The sequence below is a fragment of the Lontra canadensis genome, unplaced genomic scaffold (genome assembly GCF_010015895.1).
Source record: "Lontra canadensis isolate GAN:19392208 unplaced genomic scaffold, GSC_riverotter_1.0 scaffold24, whole genome shotgun sequence".
Lineage (NCBI taxonomy): Eukaryota > Metazoa > Chordata > Mammalia > Carnivora > Mustelidae > Lontra > Lontra canadensis.
The window spans coordinates 5,223,268-5,237,282 of NW_022631018.1; the positions used below are offsets into that span (position 1 = coordinate 5,223,268).

At 41.1% G+C, this 14,015-nt stretch overlaps 1 protein-coding gene across 4 annotated transcripts in view; it reads right to left on the minus strand.

Moving 5' to 3' along the window:
• Positions 1 to 2,888: 2,888 nt before the first annotated feature.
• Positions 2,889 to 14,015, minus strand: part of NPL (N-acetylneuraminate pyruvate lyase) — a 34,709-nt gene continuing 23,582 nt past the window's right edge. For 2 of the 4 annotated variants that reach the window (XM_032862682.1, XM_032862681.1), the window contains exons 7-12: positions 12,955 to 13,047; positions 12,111 to 12,259; positions 11,935 to 11,981; positions 9,341 to 9,425; positions 6,595 to 6,634; positions 2,889 to 3,334 (exon numbers count right to left, since the gene is read on the minus strand). In XM_032862682.1, coding sequence (XP_032718573.1) covers positions 3,150 to 3,334; positions 6,595 to 6,634; positions 9,341 to 9,425; positions 11,935 to 11,981; positions 12,111 to 12,259; positions 12,955 to 13,047 — 599 coding nt within the window. In that variant the 3' untranslated portion in view covers positions 2,889 to 3,149. The remainder of the gene's footprint in view (positions 3,335 to 6,594; positions 6,635 to 9,340; positions 9,426 to 11,934; positions 11,982 to 12,110; positions 12,260 to 12,954; positions 13,048 to 14,015) is intronic. The other 2 variants (XM_032862684.1, XM_032862683.1) reach the window with 2 other exon arrangements.

Consider the following 14,015-nt stretch of genomic DNA (forward strand, 5'->3'; position numbering starts at 1 on the left):
GCCTGTCCCTCGCACCAAAAGTTGGTATTTTAAAAGATTTTCTGGGCCTACGGGGCCTCATCCAACATCTGGCTCAAGTCTGGCAACCTGGCATCGGTGAAGGTCATTCTATCTGCTGTGTAGAAAATACATGGGAGGTGAATATGATGTCCAAGCACCAAGGTGGTCCATGTGGCACAGAACTTGGACACTCCACGTAACTGGTGTACAGATACCGGCAACAAGTCCTGCTGGATACAGGTTCTATATACACTTTGTGGGATCCATTCTATTACGTTTAGTGATTGCATGGTTAAGATTTAGGAAATTTCTGTAAGGTTTTTCTTTTGGTTGTCTAACCAAAGTGTCCTGAAGAAGTGTCCAAATGATTTCTCAAGAGTCACCAAAGGGGTTGGGAGAGAAAACAGGATTTGGGTTAGTTATTTTGTCCACCAAGTAGCCATTTCTCAGCCCCAGAAATCCAAAGGGCAAGGTGATGTCCCACCTCTACCGAGGGCTTAGCTCTCCTGTTAATATAATTTTGATTCTAAGATTCCTTCTCCGTGTAACTGAAGGAAATGGGAGTTGAGGGGGCGCCTGGGTGGCTCAGTGGGTTAAGCCTCTGCCTTCAACTCAGGTCATGATCCCAGGGTCCTGGGATGGAGCCCCACATCGGGCTCTCTGCTCAGCAGGGAGCCTGCTTCCTCCTCTCTTTCTACCTGCCTCTCTGCCTACTTGTGATCTCTGTCTGTCAAATAAATAAATAAAATCTTTAAAAAAAAAAAAGAAAAAAAAAGAAATGGGAGTTGAGTGAGCATGTGATAAGGTCAGTGGTTAAATGGGTTAGATCCATTCTCTGCTCCTCTTGCTTTGACAGGCGTGTAAGTTCCACTCCATTCTTCCTTATCTGAAAAGCCCAAGTGAGCCCAGGAGGGTGCCTGGTCTTGGACTGCATTCATTTCAGAATGCCCCTTGGCCTAGCCCAGCCCAACTCAGCTTTCTCTCAGGCTCCAGATTCCTGACAGAGGGATTTTATGTGCCCTTCAGGTGATCATAAAGAGGAAATTTCTCTCAAGTTGTAGCAAACAGCCTTTCTGGAGAAGAGCATGCATTACCCACTCCCCACCTCCACCAGTGCCCCCCCACACCGTGGCATTTTCTTACATCTGTGAATAAACCCAAGAGATCCTAAGTAAAACCAATCCCTGGAATCACTTGTCTTTCCACCATCCCCAATGAAGTAATCTCAGAATTCCGTCTTGAAACAAGTTAAAAATCTGCTTTTAGCATTGTGCTGAGTGAAGTATTTCACATCACTATTTTAGTATTAAAAACTAAACTCAAAGGTAACAGTAAATTCATAATGTTCCAAAAATTTACCTTTGATTAAATGCATTATTAGTAACTATACTATGTAACACTCATTTATTTCCAAGGAGCTGGATGTTAGAACACAGCTAAACTCAACCCTGGTCACTGAAGAAAAATCATCTTATTTCTCTTTGTGTTTACAAGATCTTATTAACCATCTTCAAAGTTCTCCAAGCACTGGCTTCAGAAAAACAGAAAAAAAAGAAATCTTGGCTAGTGGATATCCAAGATTTATCTTCATAGAAAAAATTAATTTGGCTTTAATATATTTAAGGATAGGACCTCCTCAGAATGAAAAACCTCCCTTTTCTTCCTTTAGGAAATTAATGGCTGCAAAGAAAAGTTTCAATGAGAGACTATAAACTCACATAAACCACTGCAGTTCCATTTCTTATTCTGACGCCTTACTCCTGAAGGAGACAGAAATATGAGAAACAGCACATGTCATTCCTGAGCAAAAAGAGGAGTGAGGAGCCATAACTATAACAACCCTTAACTAGTTAATCAATTGACAATGGTAACTGAATCCACAGATAATTTCAAATTCTCATTTTGAAAAAGTTCTTCTTTTTAGAGATTAAAGAGTAAACGGATACGAATTTCAAATACTTTCCTTTTGCCAGCGAGCAGACTCAGCAGAGACGAAACAAAGACAAAATCCTCAGTAATTGATAGACTGAAGAGTCAGGTTTACAGTCACCAAGAGTTGACTGGCTTTGTTACTATGAAGCATTCACCAGGGTCTGTTGGAAAGGAGACTAAACAGCCATACTATCGAGAAAGAAAAGAATAAAGAAGGTATGTAGGGAAAGCTTGAGTGAAATTTTTGGGTCCTCCCCAAATCTTCCTTCACTGAAGAAATGTGCTGGAAGTGTGACCAGGAAATAACCGTTAGACCCTTACATCTGTGAATAAACCCATTGAGGGGGTTTGTCCCCTCCCCATTGAGGGGACATTGGCCTTTGCTTCCAGGCATTCAGGGCGCTGTCGGGGATCCACTTTTTTTCTGTGGGGAAGCCATTCACTTCCTGTGGGGAAAGGGGAAGTGTGTGGTGCCCAGTGGAGAGCTCTTCAGTTTAGACTTTGAGCTTTGAAAAGTTCTTTGTATAGCAAGAAGTGGAGACTTGAGTTCATCTTTGGGGAGCACCTTTTCTTTGTTCTGTGAAAAGCTACTCTAATGGGCCTTTGAGTGGTAAGAACTGAACCAAGTCTTCACCTAACGCAGTGTGTTGGGGGAAAACTGATATCACAGTTAATTTGAAAGCAGATATTCTAGAATTAGACTGAATAGCAAGTGAGCTGCTGTGTTAACAGTTGTGTAGAGTTGAGTCACATTGTAATTTGGCACTCAAGTAAGGGTACCTGCCTAAATGAAGTAGCTCAGAGTTGTCCTAGGTTCCAGATGAGCGTTTATTTAAAATCAAAGTACATTATAGTGGCTTAAAATTTTTTAAAAAATTAAAAATAGGATCAAGAATCAGAAATCAAGATAATGGGGGCTCCTAAAGGCCGATGAGATGAATCATTATAATTTTTTCCTCTTGATTCCATTTCATCCATATAAGCAGAAATTTCTCCACAAAAATTCTGTGAAATATTGAATGACTTAGGGCTCATGACTCCTTTTAGAGTTTTTACCCCTTCACAAAATACAGTATTTTTAGGATCTTAGAAGGCACTTAAATCCTTATTGATTGGGGTGAGATTTTGTTTGCTAGAAAAGAGTTTAGTTCATTTAAAAAGTCCTTGAGAAATAAATGCACCATTCAACGCACACACTCTGATTTGACAGAGAGGCACTAGCTCCAGGATTCCAAGCTTCCATCCTTTAACTCAGTGGAAGAAAGGAAATCCAGGCTCTTCAGCTTAACTTCTGCAGCAGCAATAAACTCCCGGGAGGCTTTCTGCAGCGGAAGCCGGGGTGGGCCCATTGGAATCCCAGAGACCAGAGTCATGATGGCTTTGGTCTGTGAAACCCCAAAACCTAGAAAGGAAAAATAAATAAGGAAAAGTGACTGGGACCGTCCACTTTGCCACAAACATCCTAAAACAGAGATCACAGTCTAGTGACTTCTACAATAGGATAAGGTGGAAGTAAAAGAGGGGAACATTTCTTATCACTACGGCAGACTGAGCAAAGGAAATCCTTCTTTCTGCCTTGAACATATAGAAAAGCTGGCAAATTGTTAACAATTTGACAAACTGTAAAACAAAACAAAGGAAGACTCAAAGTCAACCTCAAAAGGAAGAAGGAGGGACCAAAGGTATCAGGAAGAAAGAGGTCAGTGTGGCGAGTTGCCGCAGCCAGGTGGTCCATGAAGATGATCTGATTCAGGGATATACGGCTGTGGATCAGAGGACACAGGACTTCATTGCTAAGACAGAATTAAGTTCAAGCACATCTAAGAAGTCCCTGAGAAATGCACTCCTTAAGATGTTGCTGTTTTAGAGCTCATGTTATAAAGCTGGGGCAGGAACCCAACATGAAGCCTCAGGTCTGTGCAGAGCAGGGGTCCGAAATTAAATGCCCTGGGTAAAACTGGGAGTCAGCCTTCTATGAAAGGCAGTGGAAGAAAACCTGGCCTGCTGGCCTGGGGACAGAGAGGCAGGGAATCTTGACTTCTGCCAGGCTGTGGATGGAAAAAGATCATATGAAAGAAATCCCAAGCCTGTGCCATCGATGAATGCTGGATCCATATTTGCATTAGGCACTTGGTGTAAAAACTGTACTAAGAAATTAACCTACAAACTGTTTAGAACTGGTGAAACTATTGTGTCTAACAGAGGCAAATGTAAAAATGTAAAAATAGGACAACTCTGAGCCTCAAATTGTTAGGACACTTTATAACCTAGAGCTCAATGGATTCTCTAGAAAACAACAGTCTCTGAAGACAAAATCAAAGTTAAAAATTACAAAACACATGAGAAAAAGAAGGTGCACAAGAGCTTGCAAATGCACAACTGACAAATCCCACATCCTGGGAACAGATGATGCACAATTCTGAAAGAGACCTCACAGAGATAAAAGGAGGAATAGAAGCCATAGGCCACAAGAAGGGCATATAAATAAAGAACAGGAAAATCTTGGGGTGCCTAGGTGGCTCAGTGGGTTGAGCCTCTGCCTTCGGCTCAGGTCAGGATCCCAGAGTCCTGGGATTGAGCACCGCATTGGGCTCTCTGCTCAGCAGGGAGCCTGCTTCCCCCTTTCTCTCTGCCTGCCTCTCTGCCTACTTGTGATCTTTCTCTCTCTGTCAAATAAATAAATAAAATCTGAAAACAAAAACAAAAACAGGAAAATTAAAAAAAAAAAGAAATGCTAGAAATGAAGAAAATATATATTCAGTGAAATGAAATAGTACAAAACAGAGCTGAAGATACAATTAGGGATGTTGAAGGTAGATCTACCGAAACAATACAGCAGAGAAAGGTATTTGTTTTAACTGGCTATACTTTTAGATCCCACATATGAGAAGTAACTTCGTTTTGCTAAGCTTACTAACAATTGAGCATCTGGAAGGAAACTACTAGTTTGACCAAAGCTATACAGTATATTTTGATGAATGCAAAATGGCCCTTCCAGAATGGAAGAATGCAAAATGGCAGAACAGGGAGCTACCCTCACAATAAGACTACAAGTTTATTAAGATATCTCTCTCCTTGCCTAAACTGTGAAAGCTCCAAGCTGCCAAAGAAGTCTGAAATGATTTCTCGAAGTCTGAAATGATTTCTTTAAAGATACATTCTTTTAAATCATAAAACTTATCTTCAAGAGTCCACTTTAGCTAGCTAGCTAGCTAGCTTTCTTTCTATCTGGGGAGGGGGACAGAGAGAGAGAGACTCTTAAGCAGACTCCAGGTCCAGCATGGAGCCCAACATGAGGCTCAGTCTCATGGCACTGAAATCATGACCTAAGCTGAAGTCGAGTTGGGCACTTAACCAACAGAGCCATCTAGGTGCCCCGAGTCCAGGTCTTTAAAAATGCAAATATTCTGCCTAAAGAGTAAATTTTTTCAGCTAATATCTTAGAGCTGTATTCGGCAAAAATGTTGCAGTCTCACTGCTGGCATACAGAATGATCTTATATAGACACAGGTACACTTTTGGTTCCAGTTTTAATAGTTCAACATTAATTGGGATGCCTGAGTGCCTTAGTTGGTTGAGCTGCTGCCTTCAGCTCAGGTCAGGATCCCAGGGTTTTGGGATCGAGTCCCACATGGGGTTCCTTGCTTGGCAGGGAGCCTGTTTCTCTCTCCACTTCTGTCTGCTTGTGCATGCACTCTCTCTCTCTCTCTCACAAATAAATAAATAAAATCTTAAAAAAATAGTTCAATATTTATTTAAATGCACCTTAGGCACATACATAACTATCACACCAAACCCACAATCTTGTGAAAAGTACTACTTGGGACAAGGGAATGATAATAGGTAATTAATGATACTTGTGGCACATACTAATGACAGAAATCATGAAAGTGAAAAGCAGATGGGAAACACTGTCTTTGAAGGATTAAGAGAGCGAGCAGAGAGCCCTTCAAGAATGTGGGCCATACCACATAAGAGGTGCTTGGGGCTCGGGGGGGAGTTGCCAGAATAAGCTAGAAAGGCTCTGAAAGGGAGGTGGGTGGTCTGCCAAGAATAAACTTTTCCTGGATTTGACCCAGGTTCTCAGGAAGAACCAATCTCCTCAGAAGTGGAATGAATGGTGGCATTTGTCATCCGTGATGGGATACTATTTAGGAGACTCTGAAAGGCTTCTCTATGCAAATTCAATGTATTTCCCTCAAGTTTTACTTTGTCATATTACCCAAACTTCCATCCATTTGAGCTTACAAATGTTAATAAACTCTTTTTACATTGCAAATACTCTTGGGAGAGCTGTCAGTCATTCACAGGTTAGTAAGATCTATATTCAGACTGCCTTCCTCCAAGGACTCAGGCTGCAATCAGCCACGATGTGGCAAATTTTAATGAGCAGAGGCATGAACAGGGAGTGAGTGCTGAGAAAAATCAGAAGATGGTGTGCAGAGTGGGGAGGCAGGCAAAGCGCTAAGATGGACGAAGGAGGTTTGTAGAAGGGTGCCAACTAGATTTACTTCACAACTTTATAGGTTGGCCCTGAAGCTAGTATTGGAAATAAAATTCTGCTTGCAACAGACCATTGAAAAGTGTTCTTGTTGAATCCTCACAGAAAGTGATGGTCTTCCATTTCCCTAAAAGTCACAGCAGACAAAGTAGAAAACTTACCAAGTTTGAACACAAAGTTGATAAATCTCTGAATATAAAACTGGAAAGAAAAAAAAAATCGACAGTCAGTATCACTAAGCTATGATAACAATGTAGAAATTTTGGAGGTCAAAGGGCAGAAACCCCAAAAGAAAAAGCCCACCACCTTAGTTTTCTGAAGGCCTGTCAGAGTGGAGAAAAACCCCCAAGTGAGGATGGTTGAGATCCATCCAGAATAAGGTAGGCTCTTTTTATACATGTAAGCTTTACAAAAAGGGGGCCATGCAGAGAAGTGCCAAAGACAGAATTGCACAACAGAATTAAGATGGGGGTGGGCAGCCTTCATCATCTAGCTGACCCTTATCCATCTAAACTTATCAGCTACTGTGGTTGTTTTCAAACTGGGGTACGCTAATTTCTAAGGTACTCTCTAAGATACCTAGGAGCACTTAGGAAGGCTAAGATTTATGGGAATAAATAATTTCTGGATCCTTAACTTCCGTAAGTGCTATTTTTCTTAAACTAAATGAGACTAAGAATTTGCATGGAGGTGCAGACTGTTTAGATTTCCTTTTCGTGAGTGCTCCTCTTCCCACTTTTGAAAAAAATAAAGATGTATTTCCTGTATCATTGCCTTGGCACTGCCTATATCACTTGGGACACCTCTGGGAACCGAATAAAGGAGCAAATCAAAACATTGGTATTGGCATCGACAAAGTGAAAAAGCGATTCCTCTAGTTAACAGGTATCACGTCCTCTAAAAAATTATAGGGCTTTCAAGTTTTTGCTTTCAACACTGCTTTCAATGTTACTACTCAGGCTGTCAGCTGAAAATCACTAACGCATTCTATGGTTTTTAACACAACTCAAAAAACTGTTCAAAGAATTGAGTGACATTGCTATAACAGACTTTCTTCTATTCTTACTACTAATTTATATGAACAGGGTTTCATAGCATTTATTGCTCTAAAACCAAAAAACATAAATAGTATTGATGCTGAAATGCAACTCACCCTAGCATTAAGTAATCTTCATCCATGAATGTGTAAGCTAATTCATAAAAACAGGCTCTCACCCATTTCATTAAGAGATGCATTTTTGATTAACATTTTATGTTGTTTTAACCAATTATATACAGTCTAGTAACAAAAAACTCAGTACACAATGAAATTTTAACACCCAGAGCCTTAAAAACATGTATGTATATGTTCTTTTTTCCCCTCACACACAAACTGTAGTATATTACATTCACAACTCTATACTCCACTGCTTTCGTACACTCAATATATCATGAAATCTTTCCAGATTTGTACATAGAAAATGATCTCGTCCTTTTAAGGGCTGCATATAATTCCATTGCATCACTCAAACACAATGTTTTTAACCCTTTCCTTATGGCTGGGTATCTGGGTTGTTGCTGTCTTTTGCTCTTAGAAACAACACAGTATGAAGCATCTCTGTACACGTGTCATTTCACTTATGTAAATACAACAGATGGCATTTAAGTCCATGAGAATGAATAAATTCTGCCCTGACTTGTTGGATCTGCTTCTTCACCTGACTGCAAGTTCCTTTACAGCAGAGACCAGCCTGACCGAAGTTACGCACTTGGCTCAGCCCTTGGCATTTGAATAACGGAGTCGATGAGACACACGCACACTAGCCTTCTGTAAGAAAAGCCAGAGAATGGGGTAAGCTACATTCCTTACCGGTACCCTTTCGAGCGGGATGACTTACTTGAGTGGGACTAATTGGGGGGAAAGAGATGGAAGCTGGACGAGTCAAAAAAAAAAAAAAAAAAGAAGCTGTTAAGTGGAAGCGCTCCTCTCACAACCGTGTCACTGTCGATTCTGTCCTCTGGTTTCCCTCTCATGCAACTCAGAACGGGCTGGAATTTTCAGAAATAATTTTCACTGGGAAGCTAAACCATCGGGGCTGAGCACTATTCCAGTCTTGCTCATACCTTTCGCTCTCACTTATCTTTTTGGGATACTCCACTCAGTTATTCTTACCAGCTTAAAAAATCCCTGTGCCTCTTGACCTCTGATAAGTCCTTCTCTTGTGCCTATGCTGTTTCTTTGCACCTCATACCACTGACCTCAAGCACACACACTACCCAGCTCAGAGACTGGTTCTTCCTTTCGTGAGGCTCTCCATTCTCCGGACAGCTGCCTGCCCTCAGTGTAACATTAGCGGCAGCCACCATTTCTCCCCACCTCTGGTCTTCCCTGTAACTCATCAGCTCCTGTTGCTTTTCTCTTCCTCTTTCGAAGCCAGTGTCTCCTTTTAGATCACCCACTTGGCTCTTGTTTCTGCTTGGTAGATGCTTCCAGTTCTCAACACGGGGCAGGTGAAGATGACTGACCTGCTCTGACTTTGGATTGAGTCTCCCCGTTCTGGGTTACCAGCATCATGGCTTCTTCATAAACTCTGGAGACTTGGGTGTGAAGTCCTCAAGGGGATGGCACGTGGTCATTTCCCCAGAACGCTATCGCTATTATTTTATAGTCACAAAAATACTTTGAACATAAAGTAAAAGTAAGATCGTTTCTAGGAGGAACACAGAGAAAGAGCATTCCTGTATGGGGCCTGTCCTGATTGGACATGTGGGGAACACAATCAGGATAGGTTTGGCTTTAAACAAGAACAGGTAAGAAGCAGAAGGAAAGTAAAGAAAGAGGCAGTGAGGCAATTTTAACAAGGGCAGGTGTGCTAGGAGTGCTGATGAGAGAGAATAAGAACTATCCAGCGGGAAAGAAAAATTAACCTGATGGTTCAGGGCTGAAGAGAAGTCCTTTCGTTCAAAAGCCTCCAACATCTGGTTTGTCTTTTTTCCCAGGTAGTTATAGGTACTGGAAAGAAAACAGTACACACTGCAGGATCAGTAACTCAGCGGGAGACATCTAAATCTTCAAGTCCCTTTGATACCTAAAAGGGAGAAATATACCAGGCCTTCCAGAAGTCTCTTTTTTGGCCCTAATCTATTAGAGATCAGGTGTCTTCGCTTCTGAGTTATCTAGCAACAGTAAGTGGTGCCAAGAGGAGGCACAGAATACCAAAGAGGATAAAGAAAAAGAAGAAAAGTGGGAAAAGGATAAAGTGAGAAAAAAGGGAAAAAAGCTAGAGATGGAGGTGTATTTGGTAGGGAGTGACTAAAGCCAAAAACTGCCCCAGGGCACACGCACAGGCACAAAGCTAGATTTGAACTGTGGGTAAAATGTAGTATCTGAGAGGAGGCCTAAAAGCCTTATGCTGAGGAACTGGGTGAAAGGGGCAAATCCCAGCAGATTATCTAAGTTCTCTGCCAATTTATATATTACCTATAATATATACACTTATACAATTTACATATTACCTAGAGACTACTTTCTAATAATATTAATAAAGATGATAATAAAATGAGAGATCATTTATTGTCTATTGTGTTCCAGGTGCCTGACATAAATCATCTCTAATTCTCTCAAAACCCTGGCTTCTGTTTGGCTGTGAAGAAACTATGACTTGCAGAAGGCTACACAATTGTGGCAGAGGCTTTCGTCACTTCATGCTGCCATCTGCTTCCACTCAGCAAAAATGCAAGTGAGAATAAGTTATTTGATCTGATAAAATGTGGACTTAAAAAAATAATATCCAACTCTACCAGTAAAGACAAATACCTTAGACTAATGACTGAATTCTTCGAGAAATCAGCAGGTAGAAGTTTACAGAGATTCTTAACAAGGATGTTTCCCTAGTTTCTAAAACTTCTCATATAAGTCAGTCTTAGAAAAATATATTTATCTTGATATATCAAAAATAGAATGCTGTTGGTATTTCATATATGGAAACCCTGGAGTAAACAGCAAGGGATTCCAAGAACGTGAAGTTCACATTATCTTCTGGCAATAAAATAAGGAAAAATAAAATATAATAGCTGAGGTAAGTCACTTACAGATGTGAAACACTCCTCAGTCACAATATGTCTGAGGAGTTTCAGAATCCTAAAATTCAAATCCCAGAGGTCTTAGGCATATTTAGTCAGAGAGGAATATAATTATAATTAAGAAGAAATAAAGTCGGGGCGCCTGGGTGGCTCAGTGGGTTAAAGCCTCTGCCTTCGGCTCAGGTCATGATCCCAGGGTCCTGGGAACAAGCCCCGCATCAGGCTCTCTGCTCAGCAGGGAGCCTGCTTCCTCCTCTCTCTCTGCCTGCCTCTCTGCCTACCTGTGATCTCTGTCTGTCAAATAAATAAATAAAATCTTAAAAAAAAAAAAAAAAGAAGAAATAAAGTCTAACGAAACGTACTTCACTTACAGATTATGTTGACAGAATTAAAATGCCTAGTATGGAGGCCAAAAAACAAAAGTCAAAAAATGTAAGAATTTCTGGGGGGGGGGGGGAAGTAAGAATTTCATGGTCAGCAGATCCAGGCATTCAGGTTCCCATGGTAGAAATGTCCCTGCAGTGACAATGGATGTCGCAGGTCATCCTGGCTTGGTGAATAACTTACCTAACTTACTTATTCTACTTATTCTTCATCAAAGCCATGCTCAACAAGACATGATATCAATATTATTTTGCTTCTCCTACCCTTTTCCCATAGGGAGGAAATGCACTTTCAGTTGACATGAATATTTCACTCAATCCCTTGCAGGCACGTTTCTAATGAACTAGGTAAACATGTGCAGTGGACATACTAATCGAATTGCTGCCTCTGCTGAGAAGGCATCAGGCCACATGATTCTACTTTTCTGGCTGCAGCTGATTGGACTTGGGCGAGCCAAACAGGCAGTGCTATCTAGTGATACCCTGAGATGAGATTCACGACCGGGCAGCCACGACTGTCCCTGTGCATGCTGAAGTGTAGAGAGCGCATCCGGAGAGCAAAAGAGGGAAAGAGAGAGGTGTGCAGAGAGATGCAGGGGTGAGAGTCTCCAGAGGAGCACAGGTGGAGAACCATCTGTCCTGGCTGTTGAAAGCTTTGCGGTCCTAGGTTCTCACCTTAGCTGAGGCCTGGCTGCATTTCCTCCTCTTGAGTTTTACCCAATTTCCCAGTAGTTGATAATAATGTATCTTCTTCCACATTAGCTACTTTCAATGGGTTTCTGTTATGAGTAACTAAGTAATTTCTGGCAAGTTCTGTGCACGCTCTTAGCTCAAGTTCCTCACCTCTAATTGCAACAGATGCTTCTAGTAACAGTGACTGAGTTGCTAATAAACTGCTAAGCTCTACTTAATTCCTTTTTACTGAAAGACTGGGGGAAAGAAAGGCAGCTTTTATTAGAAAAGGTGTCCGTGCAAGAAGTATAAACACATATGCAGCAAATGCCTCCCTGGGGGGCTTCGCAGTTACAAATGCTGGGAGAAATGAATCAGCCTCACCTGCCCACTGCTCCAGTTGCTCCCATCACCAGGGCACTCAACAGTTGCTAAGCAAAAACACACAGAGGATTCACTTGAATGAAAAAGAGTGAGAGAAAATATCTTGCAACCTAAACAGCTTACAAACTGTTCCGGAGGGTAACTTCCCTGCTGGGTCAGGCCAGTGGATAACTTACCTCATCCACCCCAAAAAGGAGAGCAAACTGTCGCTGGCGATTCTGATCAACACACTGCCCGAAGTCTAAGAGATTGGTGTCACTGAACTTCAGCCCTTGGAAGGTGGGGATCTTCTCCTGGATCCCATCCAGCAATTCCTCAGCACGGACTGCTCAAAACAGAAAATGCCTCACGAAACTGCACATGTCCAGAAAATGTCAAGTCCCATCACGTAGAGCCCCTCATATCTGTGCTGAGTGCCAGGAGCTGTTCTCATCTGGACGTCACTTGCCCCCACTTAGTAGTTCCTAGGACTTGTTAAATTTCAGCCCCCAGGCTTCCATTCCTTGAAGACAACAGATAAATGTTTTCAAATCACAACATCTATCTTTTTTCTTTTAAGGAAGTAGGAAGGAATGGTATCCAAAAAATAATCTCCTAAGAAATTTCATCTAATTGTAACAATCCCGTTTCTGGAGAAGCAGAGTAACAATAAAAGAAAAGTCAAAAGAAAGGGTTCCTGGGTGGCTCAGTCAGTTAAGTGGCTGCTTTTGGCTCAGGTCATGACCCCATGGTCCTGGGATCGAGTCCCACATCAGGTTTGGGCCGCACGCTCAGCAGGGAGCCTGCTTCTCCGTCTGCCACTGTGTAAAAACTTTCATTATAAGATAGTGTCAATGATCGATAAGAGTGAATTATTTTTGATAAGACTGACTTATTTTGGAGCCAATTGGAACTATCTGGTAAACAGTTTTATGCTTTTGTGACCCGGGGTGGAGTGCAATGGAGTGGGAGTTTCTTACTGAAAACAGGGTAAGATGTGAGAGATGGAGGGAAAGAAACACTGGGAGAAGGATTACTTACTCTTTACCCCTGTCAAGGCTGGAATGTGATAGTAATAAAATGGCAATGCTGGGGCAGCAGCGGCTACCTCCTTTAGGAAATTAATCAAGACATCTGAAAGAATAGCAGGAAAAGCCACTGTGTAAACAAGTATAAAACACTAACTTTCCCTGGTAAAAAACTAACCATCTATTGGAATGCAACCATCCCTCTCAGCAGCTGAAAATTTTCGATCACTCTCACAATCCCTGAGATTGGTACTGCAATGTCTTTGCAAATCACGTAATTCAAAGGTTTATTTTCCTTTCCATAGAAAGGCCAAAATAAGATGATCACTTTCCTGCCATACTAAAATACTATTAAAAAACTGGTGTAAACCTTCCCACATATTAAGAGAAGCTTATGAAATAATACTCTTATCAAAGCCAAAAGCCTATCAGTAGGACTCTTGTGCTCTTATCCCAATGAGGGCTAAATGTGGTCAGTGAACAAGGAATTTGCATTAGGATCAGAATCATCAAGTTGTAACTGGGAAAAATCTACAACAAAAATATAAACATTAGCTCAAAGAGGGAAGTTATAAGAATAGTGGCACATGTCACAATAATTCAACCAGAGGTTGGCACTTTTCCAGTTTTGGGAGAAATCCAGATAGAGCAGAAGAGAATTCATTCTAGTTTATTGAGGATTTGCAATTTCCTACATCATCCTCCATGAGTTTTCACTGCGACATTGCTAAGAAGGATAAATAAAATCCAGCAGACCTGCTTACACTAGGGAGTGGGAGAGAGAATCTTATGTTCTTCATCTGAATACTGTGATGATGTACTCTGCCCATGATAAATACTTGAGAAAATTATTATGTATAACTCATTATCTTTCCTCTTTCTTTTTGGGAAATGTACTGACATAAAATTTTTATAACCATGTGAAAAAAAGTTTTAAAATATGTTCATTCTGGATTCTCAAAATGGCAGTATTTAAATTACTTATCCTATTTTAACAGTTATTTTCTCTCTACCAATACTAGATGAATTTCACAATTACTTTGACCCAATTACATTTAGCTATGATTTTATTTA